Source organism: Xylaria bambusicola, assembly GCF_022495145.1.
Source record: "Xylaria bambusicola strain CBS 139988 unplaced genomic scaffold F5B22scaffold_6, whole genome shotgun sequence".
In the NCBI taxonomy this organism is placed as follows: Eukaryota; Fungi; Ascomycota; class Sordariomycetes; order Xylariales; family Xylariaceae; genus Xylaria; species Xylaria bambusicola.
The window spans coordinates 56,950-73,297 of NW_025953559.1; the positions used below are offsets into that span (position 1 = coordinate 56,950).

The 16,348-nt window shown below is 34.3% G+C and overlaps 4 protein-coding genes across 4 annotated transcripts; 3 read left to right on the forward strand and 1 right to left on the reverse strand.

Moving 5' to 3' along the window:
* Positions 1-14: 14 nt before the first annotated feature.
* F5B22DRAFT_643067 (uncharacterized protein) lies at positions 15-627 on the forward strand (the record flags this gene model as incomplete). The annotated part of the gene is made up of 2 exons (XM_047978211.1): positions 15-23; positions 97-627. 2 exons carry the CDS (start codon positions 15-17, stop codon positions 625-627), a joined length of 540 nt encoding a protein of 179 aa, XP_047834062.1.
* An 8,724-nt stretch (positions 628-9,351) lies between these two features.
* On the forward strand, positions 9,352-11,673 carry F5B22DRAFT_592633 (carbohydrate esterase family 16 protein). Its single transcript, XM_047973942.1, has 4 exons — positions 9,352-10,348; positions 10,429-11,125; positions 11,174-11,205; positions 11,260-11,673. Exons 1-4 carry the CDS (start codon positions 9,862-9,864, stop codon positions 11,328-11,330), a joined length of 1,287 nt encoding a protein of 428 aa, XP_047834063.1. The 5' UTR covers positions 9,352-9,861; the 3' UTR covers positions 11,331-11,673.
* On the forward strand, positions 11,674-13,062 carry F5B22DRAFT_592637 (uncharacterized protein). The gene has a single exon (XM_047973943.1). The coding sequence runs from the start codon at positions 11,841-11,843 to the stop codon at positions 12,900-12,902; it is 1,062 nt and encodes a 353-aa protein (XP_047834064.1). The 5' UTR covers positions 11,674-11,840; the 3' UTR covers positions 12,903-13,062.
* Positions 13,063-15,087: 2,025 nt separating this feature from the next.
* Positions 15,088-16,348, reverse strand: F5B22DRAFT_457064 (uncharacterized protein). Its single transcript, XM_047972025.1, has 3 exons — positions 15,986-16,348; positions 15,471-15,927; positions 15,088-15,415 (listed from the first exon to the last, which is right to left on the reverse strand). Exons 1-3 carry the CDS (start codon positions 16,063-16,065, stop codon positions 15,227-15,229), a joined length of 726 nt encoding a protein of 241 aa, XP_047834065.1. The 5' UTR covers positions 16,066-16,348; the 3' UTR covers positions 15,088-15,226.

Consider the following 16,348-nt stretch of genomic DNA (forward strand, 5'->3'; position numbering starts at 1 on the left):
GAGTCCAATTCAAAATGCCCCCGGTGAGTCGACGGTCTCCTGATCATTCAGCATCAGTGGTGAGAACATGGCTAACATATACTGCCATCTAAACAGCGTCACCAAACCCTGCCACCGGCGCAGACCTCGTCGGCTCGCGCGGCCCTTCAGTCCTTCTACTGTGACCTGTGCTCGAAAGGATACTCTCGCATGAACGACTACGAAGCCCATCTCGGTAGCTACGATCACAGTCATCGACAACGCATGAAGGACATGAAGCAGATGGTCAAGGATCCTACCGCTGGGGCACGCGCTCGCCGCGCCGAGGCGAAGGCGGACGGTCTGATCAGCATCAAGCTCGGATCTGGCGGTGGGGATGACAATAGCAATAGCAATAGCAACGATGGGAAGGGAACTGCGACGGGGTTTAAGAAGGGCGGGTTCAAGAAATCTGGGTTCAAGAGCGCTTTTGCACCCGTCAGCGGTAGTAGTGCAGCTGGCGCTGAGGATGTTGGCGCCGATACGGAGAAGGCCCCTATGATTCCCGGCCGAGCAGACTTGTCAAGAACAGCGATAGATCTCAACGCTGAAAGCGATACGGATGATGAAGGCTACGAAGTATACGACCCTAGATTACCAACCGACTGAATAAGGGCACAGTGAGATGGACACACACCCACACACATACATGAAGAAGGTATAATGCATTGGCTGGGAGTCTCGCGTTGCATCGAAGGAGGCGAACAGCCTTTCTCTAGGTACCAAGACTGTCGACTACCGACCGATATGACCCATCTGGAAGGACTACCGCGCCACGTACTTAGAGGCCACGATGCGCGAGAGCTGCGGCCCACACCGACATGGCTGCATCCCTCAGTGGCTCACGAAAGGCGGAGGATGAACACTGGCCTAGTACTATAGACTTGTTCTAGATTCATTAGCAAAGCTCACCGAGGCTTGCTTATATGAGATCTTGGGAAAGACAAGTATTACAAGGCATTACCGCGCAGATACAACCTGAGTAACACCTAATATCTAGGTTAGGTCATTACGTAGATAGTTCTATACCTATTATAGTAGATACGCGTCGTCAAACGACACGTGTGTATACCTTAAGGGTGTAGGTATTCAGAAATGTATACATATTACATTACAAAACGAATTTGTATGTTCACCCAATGGCTCTCGAACATACAACGTCCCCACCAATATAACTTCACCTTTACAACTACAAAATTAAGTAAATTTATAAAGGCTAACTATAGGTAACTATATATAAGTAATATATTATAATAGGGATCTGAGGACCTTTTTATAGTTGTTTTGATTAGGTGAATATATGTATGGTAGTATAAGTAGATAATAGCGTTTTAGGTGGGTGATACCTTTGGCTAATCCAGCCGCCACCTTTGGCCGGTCTAGGTGGCCCTCGCTGTGCGGCTGTGCGAAAAGTCAGCCTGGAGGTCCGTCATGTCGTCGGCTTTGGCTTCTATCTCTCGCATCCGAATTTCTGGCTATATTTTGTGTTTCTTGTATTTCTTGTATTTGGATAAGGCTGGCGGGTATATCGCACTGTATAGTGTATTTAGCGTACCTAACCACATCCTGCCCGTTGAATTCGACATGCGCTCAGTCTCGTTTTCCACGTTTGAAGCTCGCTATACAGGTAAGCAACTACTAATTACTCGATCGTCAGTCTGTTCAAGAAACATACTGGTTGATTACATGATTATTTTGGCGATTAAGACACGATTAAGTGGTGAGGTTATTGCCAATCATTGCTTAATGGCGCGCTGAACCATCATGGCTTTGTGCATTATGTACATACGTATCTGCATCATGTTTTACAAGTCTGCATGGCGATCTGATATCCTTTAGGTAGGCAATAACACGAACTCAATCACGATCTGTTCAGCCACACCGGATTCACGAAATACATGTTGTAGACGAGGTAGGTAATCACTGGGGTGAATGCTTTACGACGTATTGATTAACCCCCATCTCCATTCTGTCTGTACATACTGTTATCGTAGAACTGTGTTAATAACCAGGGATGCTCGGGGGCTCGTATGAATAGGGTTTAGAAGCACAATATAGGTGCGTGCAGGTTGATATTTATAGACATCTAGATAGTTACCCGCACTTACTAAGTAAGTACATAGGGATAGAGATATTTCTCCGTTAAATTGACAGAGTAAGGCCCTTTCCATCCCTGCGCACCACGTGCTCTCGACAATCTTCCACGCTCTGTGTTTGTCCGACTAATCTACAGTACCTAGTTGCAATAGATGCAGTACTACCAGTTCGAAATGTCTCGAAGGATCCCAAGCACGAACACCTGATATCCTAACTATCACACGGACAGTCCTATAAGACCGAAAAACCCGAAGATAACCAACGGTACCCCTAATAAAAAGTAAGGCTATAAACAATTAAATAAAAACAATCTATTAACTATAAAAAGACTAATAGTTAAAGTATAAATGCCTAATAGAAAAAAGGGAGTTATAAATTGTATAAGGCTTAAATAAGTATAAATAGTAAAGGAATCTCCTATTCCAAAATAGGAAAGAAAAAGATCAAGGCTTTAAAGACCCTTAATAGATTATTAATAAATATAATTAAGTTCTAAGCCTTTTATAAAAGCCCTTATTATAAATAATTTATTATCCCCCTTTAGGATATTCCAATATAAGCCTAAACTTCCACTTAATAGATAAGCTTTAATAAATTCCCCTATATATATAGTATTATTTTAAGCCTAAGTTCTTATAAATATAAGATTACTTTAATAAAATATTAGCTCTACCTTTATTAAATAAAGGTATTTTAAGAAAAGTTTATACCTTATATTTAATAACTTAAATATTATATATTATAATTTTAATACTTTTATTTAAAGAATAAGAAGTAATTAATAACCTTATTAACCTAAGGCCTTAAACTTCTTTAAAATTATAAATATACCCTAATTATAAAATTTTAACTTTAATTCCTATTATTTTAATAAGGATAGTTTAAACTTTAATTCCTTAGGATTTTCCTTATTATATAAAAATTGTTTTAAAAATAAGCAATAGTTAAACTACCTACCTTTATTACTTTACCAAGCCTTAAAGCCTAAAACTAAGGATATCCCACCCCCTAACAACTTATAGGCAGAATTAAAACGTATAAAGGCATTAAGCAAATATTCCGTTAACCTTAATTAAAGTTTAGCCTTTACCTTTAAATAAGCTATATCCCTTCCGTTATTACCTGCTATACCTAAACCTGCCTATTTTAATTAAATTATATCCCCTTTTTTTAAAGGACTACTTCCTTTAAAAAACTTACTTAAATTTATTAATCGATTAATTTTATAATAAAATCCTTCTATTATAGCTCCTAAATTAATATTTAAAGTTATAGAACTTACCCTTTATAACCTAACTATTTATAAAAATATTAGGGATATAGGAATAAATTATATAAATATAATAATTTAAAACCTTTTATAATAGGTTATAAATATTTATAATTATATAGGTAAAACCTTTTAAATAGCTTAATCCTTATAAAAATATAAATAAGGAATACCTTTTAAATAAAGGAAAGTATTCCAAAATATATATATTACTATTTATAATATATATAATATTTTAATTAGCTTATATAAAATAAATATATAAGTTATTTAAAAGTAAATAAAACGCTTTTAATAAAAAATTATATAAGGAAGTATTATTTTCTTTTAAAATATATAGGGAACTATTATATATATTATATAAAATGCCTATTTTTAAGCTAATATTATTAATTAGTTTAAAAAGGTAATAGATTATTATTATTATATCCTTTAAACTTTTTAAAGTAAGCTTATTAAATAAAAGGTTAATTATTAAAAAACTTAAAGAATTATAAATAATTAGGCTATTATAATTAAAGGATAAATTAATTAATTTATAAATTGCTTTATTATAAACCTTAATTAAATTAATAAGCTATAAGTTTATATTTAAGTAATAATTTAAAAGATTTAAAAATAATTAAATAAATAAATTATACTTAATGTAAATTAAATTATTAATAAATTAAAAAAGTATAATGTTATAGCTAGCTTTACTAACTATTTTATTATAAAGTACTTATTATTAAAAGCTATTTTATAATAATAAATTAATAATAAAGCATTATAGGTAGTAAAAGCTTAATTAATTATTTAAACCTTTTAAGTATAATATATAATAATGAAAATCTTTTTAGAAATCCTTATTAAAGTTGCCCCGCTACCCGGAGGTAACCTAGGAGGAAACCTTAATAGCTTTGACGACGATAATAACCCCTTTAAGGGATAACCTCTTTACGGTCCGCTTAAAGGACCACCTTAAGGGCTACCTTAAAATTCTAATAGAGGACCTAAAGGGGATTTAGATAATAATAACCCTTTTAGCCCTTCTATTAATAAATTAATATATACTTTTTTAGCTATATTTAGAAGTATTAATCCTATAACTATAATATTTAATCTTATTTAACTTAATAAACCCTATACCTATAATAAAAAGGATACTTTTAAGTTTTTTCTATAATAGGTTAAAGTTAAGGATTATATATTTATATATATAGAAAGTTTTCCCTTTAATAAGCATTATATTAATTAAATTAATTTCCTTATAATGGATAAAGCTTTATAATAATATTAATTTTACTAAAAGTAAATCCGTTATATTAATATTATTAATATTTAAACAGTTTATCGAATAGCTTTAAAAGCTTAATTTAAGGATCCTTTAATAATGTATTAAAATATTAATGCTTTAATAAAGGTAAAGTATTTTGGCAATATTACCTAATTCTTTATTAAGATCCTTAATTAGAATAATTTAATAAAATGGTTTAGCTTAATATTTTAAACCTTTATTATTAAGCGCTTATTATCCAAACTTATAAAGATAGTTTATTATAATTAAAGCTATATCTTTAAGGATAATAGCAAATTCTTTAATATAATTTAAAAAGTTAATATTACTTATAAAAATATATTAGTGCACTTTAGGCTATTTTTAAAAGGTATGCTTAATTTAATAAAAAAATAATTAAAATTAAGCTATTAAAACTAAGGTAAAGAGAATTGCTTTAATTTAAGCCTAAACTAATCTTTAAAAAAGGATAAGGAAAGGAAACCTATTAGTAAAAAGTTGGATAAATTTAAAATTAATCTTAAGGATAATTACTAGTTTAATATTATAATTATATTAAAAGGGATTAATTAAATTATTATTAATAAATAAAAGTAAGTTAAAATAAAATTAACTATTAATAATATAATAGGAATAACTATTATACCTTTACCTATTATATTAAAAAGGACGTTAATAAAAAGGAACTTTTTTTAACCCTTAAAAAAACCTCTTTTATTAAAAGAAGGCTTAATAATAATATAAAACTATTATTTATAATAAAATAAGTTAAAATTAATGCTATTATTATAAAGGTAATTAATTTTATATAATATATAGAAATAAAGGAATTAAATTTAGATTTTTAATTAGGCCTTATAAAGTATTATATAAAAATTTAAGCCTTTAAAAAGGTAACTTTTCCTACATTAATATAATTAAATAAATAAGAAATAAGCTCTTTAAACTAACTTAAAAGAAAGTTAATTTAAAGCTTAAAATAAGTTATAGGCCTATTATCCTTATAACCTTATTATATAATAATTAAGAATACCTAATTAAAGTATTTTTAAATATAAGTAGTATTATTTTTATAATATCCTTTTTAAAAGTTAAATAATAAAAGCTACCTTTTATTAAAAAAGTATACCTTAAACTTATATTAACCTTTAATATAATATATATATAAAAAGTAGAATAATATTATATAAAAAAAATTATTTTTTAATATTAAAAAGACCACTTTATAAAGCTTAGCTTTAAATTAAATATCTTTAATAAGAACTATAATATTATCCTATCCTAATAATAAATAAAGGAATATTAACCTACTTATTTCTTTAAAGATATAAAAAAAATTATATTTATATTTAAATATTGCTATAAGAATTATATTAGTTAAGCTATTTTTAACTTAGGAATTATTAAGGTTATAATAATTATATTTTAAGTAGCTATTAAAGCAATAATAAAATAAATCCTTAAAGAATTTAAGGAGTTCCTCCTAATTATAATTAAAGCAGTAATATAATAATTGTTTAATTATTAACCTTAAGATTATACGATTAACCTTATAAAGGGGAAGATTTTACCTTAAGGACCCCTTTATACTATAAATAATTATAAATTAAATATATTTAAACTATAATTAAATAAAATGCTTAAAACTAACTATATTTATAAATCTATTATATTATATAAAGCATCCTTTATATTTATAGAAAAGAAAGACCTAAATAATCCATTATACCTTATTATAAATTATTAAAGCTTTAATACCATTATAATATTAATAAGGTATTTTATTCCCTTTATTATAAAATTATAAGCTAGATTTTAAGAAGCTAAATAGTTTATTAAAATTAACTTAAAGTTTAAATTCTATTTAATTAAAATTAAAAAGGGTTATAAATAAAAAATAATGTTCCATTATAAATATAAACTTTTTAAATATATAATAATATTTATAAAATTTATTAATATTTTTATAACATTTTAATTTATAATAAACTATATTTTTTAAAACCTTATTAATATAGGGCTATTTATATATTTTAATAACCTTTTAATCTATATAGAAATAAAAAAGGAATATAATAAAATAGTTAAAAAAGTATTATAATACTTTAATAAATATAATTTAATAATAATACTTTAAAAATATAAATAATATATATATAAAGTTAAATTTTTTAAATATATTATTAATATTAATAGCATTTTAATAGTTTAAAATAAAATTAATTATATTATTAAATAGGAAGCATTAACTATTTTATATAAGTTATAATAATTTATTAAATTTATAAACTTTTATTAAAGATTTATTAAGAAGTTTTTATTAATTATAAAACTATTAATAAATATAAATAAAATAGATTAATAATAATAAAAGTAAATAAAAGCTATAAATAAAGCTTTCCTTAAGCTTAAATATTATTTTATTATAGCTTTTATATTTATTTATTTTAATCCTTTTAAAATAGTTTATATTAAAATTAATACTTTTAATTTTACCTTTAAAGCTATATTATTATAAAAAGATAATAATAATAAACTTTACCTTATTGCCTTTTACTTTTAAAAATTAATATTAATAGAAATAAATTATAAAATATATAATAAGGAGCTATTTATAATAATAAATAGATTTAACTAATAGTATTAATATTTAAAAGGTATTTAATATTAAATTAAGATTTATTTTAACTATTAAAACTTATTATACTTTATAATAATTAAAGTTTTAAATAAATAATAGGTATATTAAATATAATAATTATTTATATATTAATTTATAATAAATTATTAATCTAGTAAATTAAATAAAAAGGCTAATATTATATTAAGATTAATTTAATATTGCTTTAAAAAAGGAGGAAATAAAGATTAACCAGTTAAATTAGTTTTATAGGATAAACATTTTTTATATTTTAAAGGATTAATATTTAATTTAATAACGTTTATATTATTAACTTCCAAATAACTTTATAGCCTTTTTATATTTAAATAGCTATTAAAGTTTATTAAATTTATTAAAAAAGCAGTAAAGGATAATTTAAAGTATTATTTATAAAAGGATAAACCTTTTAAAGATATAAAACTTATAAATAACCTATTATATAAGAAAGGATATTTATAAATATTTATAGCTATATAATAAAAAATAATAAAAATAAAATATAATATATAAATAGCTAAATATATAGGAATAAATAAAATATTAAAACTTATTATAAAGAACTTTTAATAGTTTAACATTAAAGCAATTATAAAGGACTTTATATAAGGTTATTATATTTATTAATAGAATAAAGCTTTATAATATATCTTTTATAAATTATTTTAGCTTATAAAGTTATATTATATTTTATAATAATTAATTATAATAGACTTTATTATTAACCTACTTTTATTTAATAGCTATAACTTTATTTAAGTAATAATAAATCCCTTTATAAAGATGGAATATTTTATACCTTTAAAAGTTAAGGAAAAGAAAATTAAAGATCTTATTAAAATCTTTATTAAGTATTATTAAAAATTATATAATATACCCCTTAATATAATTTTTAATAAAGATTCTAGGTTTATAAGCTATTTATAAAAGGACTTTTTAAAGCTTATTAATATTAAACTTTATATAAGTATAACTTTTTACCCCTAAATTAATAAATAAATAAAATAATTTAATTAAATCTTTAAAATCTATTTATAAATATTTATTAATTATAAAATGTCCAATTAGGAAGACCTTTTATTAATTATTAAATTTATATATAATAATGCTATATTAACTTTAATATATATATTCCCCTTTTATATAAATTATAATTATTATTTAATTATATATAACCTTTTTATAATATAACCTTATAATTTATTTAATAGGCTATATATTTATTAAATAATATAAATATATAAAAAAGCTAAGGATTAATTAAAAAAGGCTTAATAATATATAAAAGAATAGATAAATAAAAGATAAAGAGCTTTACCCTAATATGTTAAAGATTAATTAATAATGCTAAATATAAAAAATATTAAAATAAAAAAACCTATTAAAAAGTTAGATAAAAAGATGCTTAATTCCTTTAAGATCTATAAAGTAATTTTACCTATTATTATTAAACTTATATTATTTAAAAGGTAAAAAATCTATAATTTATTTTACATTTTATTTATTAAACTTTATTATATTAATAATTAAATATTATTTAACCTTAATTAGGTTCTATAGGAAATATCTTTAATAATGTTTAAAAATTATTAAATAAAAGAAATTAAGAACTTTTTAAAAACCTAAGAGAATATAAAGTATTTAATTAAATAAAAAGGTTAATTAATTAAAAAGTATTAGATTTAGGAACTTTATAAATATATAGATAGCATTAATATAAAGGTTTTTATTAAATAGTTCTATTAGTAAAATCCTAATAAATTAGCGGACCCCCGAACTATTAAAACCCTGGACTTATATACCCCCTAAAAAAGTTAATTGTATTTAAAGTTAAACATTAAAAGGAGGGAAATAATATTATATAGATAGTCCTATAAAATTAAAAGACCTAAAAATAACCAATAATACCCCTAGCAAAAAGTAAAGCTATAAATAATTAAATAAGAATAATTTATTAATTATAAAAAGACTAACAATTAAGGCATAAATGCCTAATAGAAGGAAGGGAGTCATAGATTATATAAGGCTTAAATAAGTATAAATAGCAAAGGAATCTCCCATTCCAAAACAGGAAAGAAAGAGATCAAGGCCTTAGAGACCCCTAGTAGATTATTAATAAATATGACTAAGTTCCAAGCCCTCTATAAGAGCCCTTGTTACACCAACACCCCGGTCACTCGCCTGAATGTTCCGGGATAGACTCAGCTCGACACATTTTGGGATACTCTAACATTTATGACGCAATGCATATGCAGGTTGAATCTGGCCTTCATCGACCGCTTACCTCGGGTCGATGATTCAGCTTATAAAGTCGGCGGCGGAGAAGCGAAATAGCCCTCATTGAGTCACCTTCCTGCATCATTGCAATGCCAATTGGGCCAGTTCTGCAGCAGCCATCCCCATTTCTACCCTCCACTTGCGTTTCATCTTCGTGGTTAACGACTTCCGAATTACTGAGATGGGAATCCTAACACTGGATCGAGCATACTTGACCCTCGGCTTGACTATGACACGATAACCCACTAGTGCTGCACTCGCCGTATGCGGGATTATCGGAAGCTGATCACAGCGGTCGAATGTCCGGGGAATGATTCGAGGCATCCTTGCCGGTCCGCCTGCCAATGTAACCTTGCGCCCCAACAAGGAGATAGGTTAACCGACCTCGGTTTCCGTATAAATGAAAATTGCACGTATGTTAACGGGAGCCACCAAAATCCCTCTTCTTTTCTATCATTGGTTTCCCTATGCCAGATACGACCAATCTCCTACGCCATGCTGCTCCATCTGTTGTTACTCAGTAGCTTTGCTGCTGGAATAAACTGGTACGCTTCTTCCAAAATCAAGAACTTGATTCTGTTTGGCGACAGCTACACCGATGAGGGACGATTGGTATATATCATCAATTCCGGTGGAGCTACGCCACCCCCGGGCACCATAATCCCACATGCCAATGTTACCGCTGCAGGTAGCTACTCTTGGCCGTACTACGCAGCACAGAAACTCGGGGCTACGACTTATAACTATGCTGGTAAGTACCAAGGATCCTGGTGAGCTCCTTGACCGGACACAGCTGCTATGTAAGGGGAGGTGTCTGATCGATTTAAATAGTCGGCGGTGCAACTTGCTCCAATGAAATCACACTTCGGTATCTTGATGAGGCAAGCGGCCTTGAATATCCCGATGTCATCGAATATGAGGTCTCAGCTTTCAAAGCTGACATTGAATATGCAAGCACTACCCCCAACACGACGTTTCTCCAGGGCCGTACACCGGAGAACTCTGTCTATGCCCTGTGGATCGGCACCAATGATCTAGGGGTCAGTGGCTTTCTACTTGATCAGCAGACGAAGGGGAAAACAATCGGCGACTATGTTGATTGCGTCTGGGATCTATTTGACGAAGTTTACAGCACAGGAGGGCGACAATTTGTCCTCTTTGCGCAGGCGCCTCTAGAAAAAGCGCCGTTGTACACAGCTCCAGAGCATGGAGGCGCTGGTGACGTGAACTACTGGCCGAACAAAACGGCGTACGACACAATCATGTACGAGGACAAAATCCTTGAGTATACGACGGCAGCAAACACCATCTTCGAGTACGGTGTCCCGTTCCAGCTGCTTGTCCAGAAGCGGTGGCCTGGTGCTTCGTTCATCATCTTGGATGTTCACCAGATCGTTCTCGATATTATCAAAGCACCGGAGGACTACCTAGATGCGCCCGCTAACGTCACAGGCTACTACTCCGAGTGCAGTCCTCTTTCGCCGACTGGGTGCGGTGTTGCAGACAATCCGCCCTCAAACTTTTTGTGGTAAGTTAGCTGAATCCTGATACAATGATCGAAGCTTATGGTTACCAGGTATGATTCGTTACATCCTTCCTCTCGGACCCGTAAGTCAAACTTGATCCCCGGTCACATGAACTCATGACTGATAGAAGCCGTAGATGAGGTGTTTGGATTGGAGTTTGCTAAGGCACTGGTGGGCAAATCTGTATACGCAACTTACTATTCATAACATAATCCTTTTGAAGTTGGATGTGGTGACCCCTGAGAGCTACTATGCATACTGAAGACTCCATGCCAAAGCAAAGGCTGGATAGAACTATTAATGAGAAAATAATGTTTTGTTTTTTTTTTTGTTTTTTTTTTGGATGAGAGGTGGTGCCACCATTTTGTGTTGTTGACTTCGACGTTGAATGGCAGCTTGCAGCTGTTGCAGCTGAGAGAGTGTGGCTTGGCAGACAACTTAGGTACTTAACCTAACTACCTAGGTACCTAGTAACTACTGTAGGTAGACTTCTTACTCGCTCGCCCATCTGCGAGCAGCTGTCAGACCAAACCCCGAATACTGCCCGAACAACTTCTCCATTGATTCGGGATTGCACTCTGTTTGACAAATGTGAGAAGGTTCACCAGATACATAAATCCACGCTTACTAGTCGTGCTGCCCGACTGAAAATGACTCGCGAGAATATTCACACACACGGCAAACGACCTCACTATCAGGCGGAGAGCGCCCGATGAAATGTCCGCTCAAGACGGCAGCCCGCTCAGAGACATTCTCACTCTTGTCATCACGACGTCGCCAACGCCATCTGCGCCCTCCACAGACTTGATTTCAAGCATACTCGACTCCTTCAAGCTCCATTGTTCGGGTCTCTTATCATGTCGAGTCACCGTTGTCTTCGACACTTACGACCGCATTAGCGAGTCCATGCGTCTAAAAAAGGGCCAGGTCACGCATGCACTCGCTCAAGCGCACGAGCTGTACAAGGCCAACGTGAAGGGCCTCATCCTGAAGGAATGGTGTGCGCGAGTAAACCAGGACTCCTCCCTCGTTTTCCGTCGTGAAAATGCACTGGCTGAGTACGGATCCCCTCATCTTGCCGAGAATCATGTCGTGCTGTCGATTTCGCAAACACACGACAAGCGCATCACCTTCATTGAGCCCGTCGCTCGCCTTGGGTTTGGACTAGCGGTGCGCTCTGCGCTCCGAATTACTGAGACGCCGTATGTCTGGGTCCAGCAGCACGATTGGCCGCTCGTACGCGATATTCCCTTGGATTCCCTACTGGAAGTGATGCAGGCTTCAGAGGCAGAGGGCAGTAGCGCTCCGCCGGTGAAATATGTCTGTCTCCCCGCGATCCGCATGGTATCATACGCGACATCGCCTCATGTCCAACCTTTCCCCGCTCTCCGGACCCTGACAGCGCAGCTTAAACGTGATTTCGTCCCCGCATCGCGACCGGACGTCGCGGTCCCGTTGACGCCTCTGTTCTTCTGGCACGACAAGCCACATATCGCTTTTACGGCGCATTACCTCGCACGCATATTTCCGAGTCGCTTAGCCATTGCGCGGGGCGATTTTATCGAGGATCACGTTGGACAACGCGCCCGAGCGCAGATGAAAGAGGGAAATTGGGTAAAGTGGGCTTGCTGGCTTTACTATCCTGAGGATGGTAGAGAGATATGCTTGAAGCATCGTAATGGGCGGAAGTGGAAGGGCGTGGAGGCTGAGCAACAGGTTAAAGAGATGTTTTTGGGAAGAGAGATGAGAAAGCATGATTCCTTGTCGCCCGTATCATGACGTGTTAATATCAAAAGCCTCCAAAATCATGTCTATTATTAGCAACTAGCCCTGCGATATCGTTTTATAAACAACAGATTCACAACTACGATTGTATTCAAGACCGGTACCACTTATGTAGGTCCTAGGTATCAGCGCATCTACTATAATCACATCGTTCTTGAAATAGCGACCCTTTTTGCCGGGTGCTAAATAATGCTAGGGAGGATTGTGTCATGATTTCTCAGACTGCGCTCACTCTACTCCCGACATCAGACCGCCACCCTGCCATCCGAGTTTCTCTTAGACACAAAGCAGATGCATCTCAATATGTTGGCATGTGTATCGAGGAAATCTGTGCATGACCACAACGCTTCCTGTTCATACTCCATCACCTCGGAGTCTAGCGGCTGCACTCAGCGCCTGCTATCCGCACGCGTAAAATGGAGTGTCAACTGACGAATCGGCTCCAACAACATTCTTGCAGAATTCAACAGCACATCAATCCTAAGTCTGACATTCCTGTCCTGACAGCATTGCTTTACTGCCCGTAAGAGGTCCTCGGCCTTGGATATGATGTCCATAGTCCTTCTTAATTTCACCGTAGCAAACCCTGGGAAGAACTCGATGAGTTCGACCGGACAGCTAGCGCATTCTGCTCCTATGTTGATTGCGACCAGTCGGACCTTTCGGAGGGCTTTAACTACCACCTGAACTTTCGGCTTGGTCAGGTATATTTTGAATAGTGGTGCCGAGCTTAAGACAAGACTTACTACATGTGTTTGTAACGTAAGGCCTTGCTAATTGTCTATCGTGAGCCTCGTCGCGTGCTGTTGATTCAAGGTTTGTCTCGTTCAGGCCGTCTCTCAGCCACCCACCAGGAACCACGGACGAGGAGGGGGCGTTGTTTTCTTGATTTATGGTAGCCATGCTTGCGATCAAGGAGCTTAGAGAGGCGACGATTTGGGAGTGGATATTGCGCGGCAAAGCCCTGGGAGACGCGAAATATAGATTGTTACCCGGAGAAACACTTTAGGCGTAGGCCAAGAAAAGGGTGATTTGACAGAATAAGGCATGGATATGCAAGCAGGTAGGCATGAAGATGATGTGCGAAACTCGAGTATGAAGTAGAAAGTTGAGAAGTTACTGGCTGTGTGGAAGCTATTTATCTTTATTTCAACCCCCAAGAAGCAAACAAGACGCAGTCGAGGTGATTGCCCTAGCAACTAAGTGCCTGCACTCAATGGGCATTCAGGCAGAAGCTTCTTCAATGGGCGATGCTAGGAGCTATTCTTTCTCCCATAGCCTAATGGGTTTTAGCCGCTCATTGTAAAACATCATATTATGAAGTTATAACCAATATTATCTTACATCGCCCTTCACACTTCTTGTCAGTAAACCTTGAGAAATAAGTCCATTAGTCAGAGCCATTTCTCATTATTGAAAATTCAGGTATTACAGTAGCCAGGAGCAGAGCCGGACAAGGAGAATTGTGATGCATTCTACTTAAGAAGTGGCTCCTAGAGATTTTGTGGCAACTATAAAGTGTCACTTTGAGTTTGCTAAAGGTTTCTTCCATCTAAGATTCATCCTTATAAAAGACACTAATTACACCACTACAACAAAATCTTCGTCGATAGTACACTTTCTTCAAGTAATTTGACTCGACGGTATTAGAGATCGACTCCTTTGTTATCTATACATTGAGGCTACTACGTATATAGGGCCTTCCCCTGGGCCCAGTTGTAATAGTTTCATACTAATGAAATAAGTGGCAGCGTGGAGAGGTTTTCAAATTGGTGTATTACTGTTACTCCTGAGAGGCAACACGATATAGTGAACCATACTATATACGAATATGGATAGTGCGGCATATTTCTATCTACGTCTACTACCATTCTTCTGTTGGTTTAGCCAACGTCTTTTCCGCCTTCAAATGCGCCGAGGATGCCACCAAAATTCCTTGCTTTACGCATGTGTCACAGTACAGTACTATATAGTGAGTGCAAAGACGTCAAGCCCTCGACTTGATAACTCGTCGTTACCTTTTGGTGGCGTAGTGGCATAGGTACTGCACTCCTTATGTCGTTCCGTGACAGCATGGGTTTTCGGCAATGCTGAGAAACTTCTTTCAGCCAATTTTATCTACCCCACCCGGGTAACGTAGATGGCAGTGTCTTCGAAGCCTGGATCACTAGTATTAACTCCAGCAAGACTCGTCCCGCTGTCAATCGACAAAACACGAATCGAAATAACTGTTAAATACGCTCGAGCCATTCGAAAAAAGGTAAAGACTCCATGTGTCCAATGATTGAATATGCAACAAAAACTTCCACCTTCCCACCTCAAGCTTCGAAGGGAACCTCGCGTTTGGCGTCCTCATGACCACAGCCAGCAATCTGGAAAGCGATATTGCCTCCAAAAGGACCATTGTTGTTGTTGTTGACGACCTTTAAAAGACAGAAGTTGCCTTGCCCACTAGCGGTATCCGATCCAGTGCACTTGATACCGGTAGGGATATTCACAGAAAATCTCTATAAAGCTCGGCAATCAGTATATTGCCCCCGAAACTTCTGCCAGTTGACTTACCGCATCTGCACCAACATTGGTGGCACGTTTCCTGACTCCAATGGCTTGTAAAGCACGCTGCACCACATTACCATCGTTGCCCACCATGGTTGATCTAGCAACGAGCTGCATTCCATCTTCATAGTTGCCCGTACCAGTCGGATCAATTACGGCAAATAGATTTCCGTGCTTATCATTTGCCGTACCGTCGCTGGTCACAATTCGCCAAATGCCAGTAATGGTGCCAGTTCCATCACCAGAAACTTGAGGTAAAGTGCTGCCGGACAGAGCCATGGCGTCTTTCAAATCGGATACCTTTACATCTCCGTTGGCAGTCTTACCAAGACCGTTCTGAGCTGGGTTTTTGGCATTGCCTCCGAAGACCGTAGTGTCGCTCTCCGTAATGTCGTTTTTACCAAATCTGGGCACGACTGCGCCCTTGATGCCAAGTGCGGTCCCGTTGCCACCTCGATCACCTCTAGATATACAAAGGTCAGAGATACAGCACCAGGGACTGAGTACATTGTGTGCCTTACGTAACTGATTGGATGTTGCCATGGGCGCATACCAGGTTTGCAGCGGAAAGAGCCAGCACGATGAATAATTTGGCAAACATAATGATGTAAGGTAAGAATCTCGAGGTGGAAGAGGAGATTAGAAAGAATGGAACCTAGAACGGACAGCTTGTGACAAAAGATAATGAAACAGACAGTCCGAACCAGTCGGATTAAGCCCAGTGATGGAAGTGAGTGAGACCAGTTTTCGATACGAACTCTATCCAAAGCCTCTGGGATGAAGGCCAGAGTTTATATACTCGTGCTACCATTTCAATTTCACGGCATTGGCGCCATACTAGTTCCACGCTGTATTGCATGCAGTGTCTTTAACTGAACCTCACG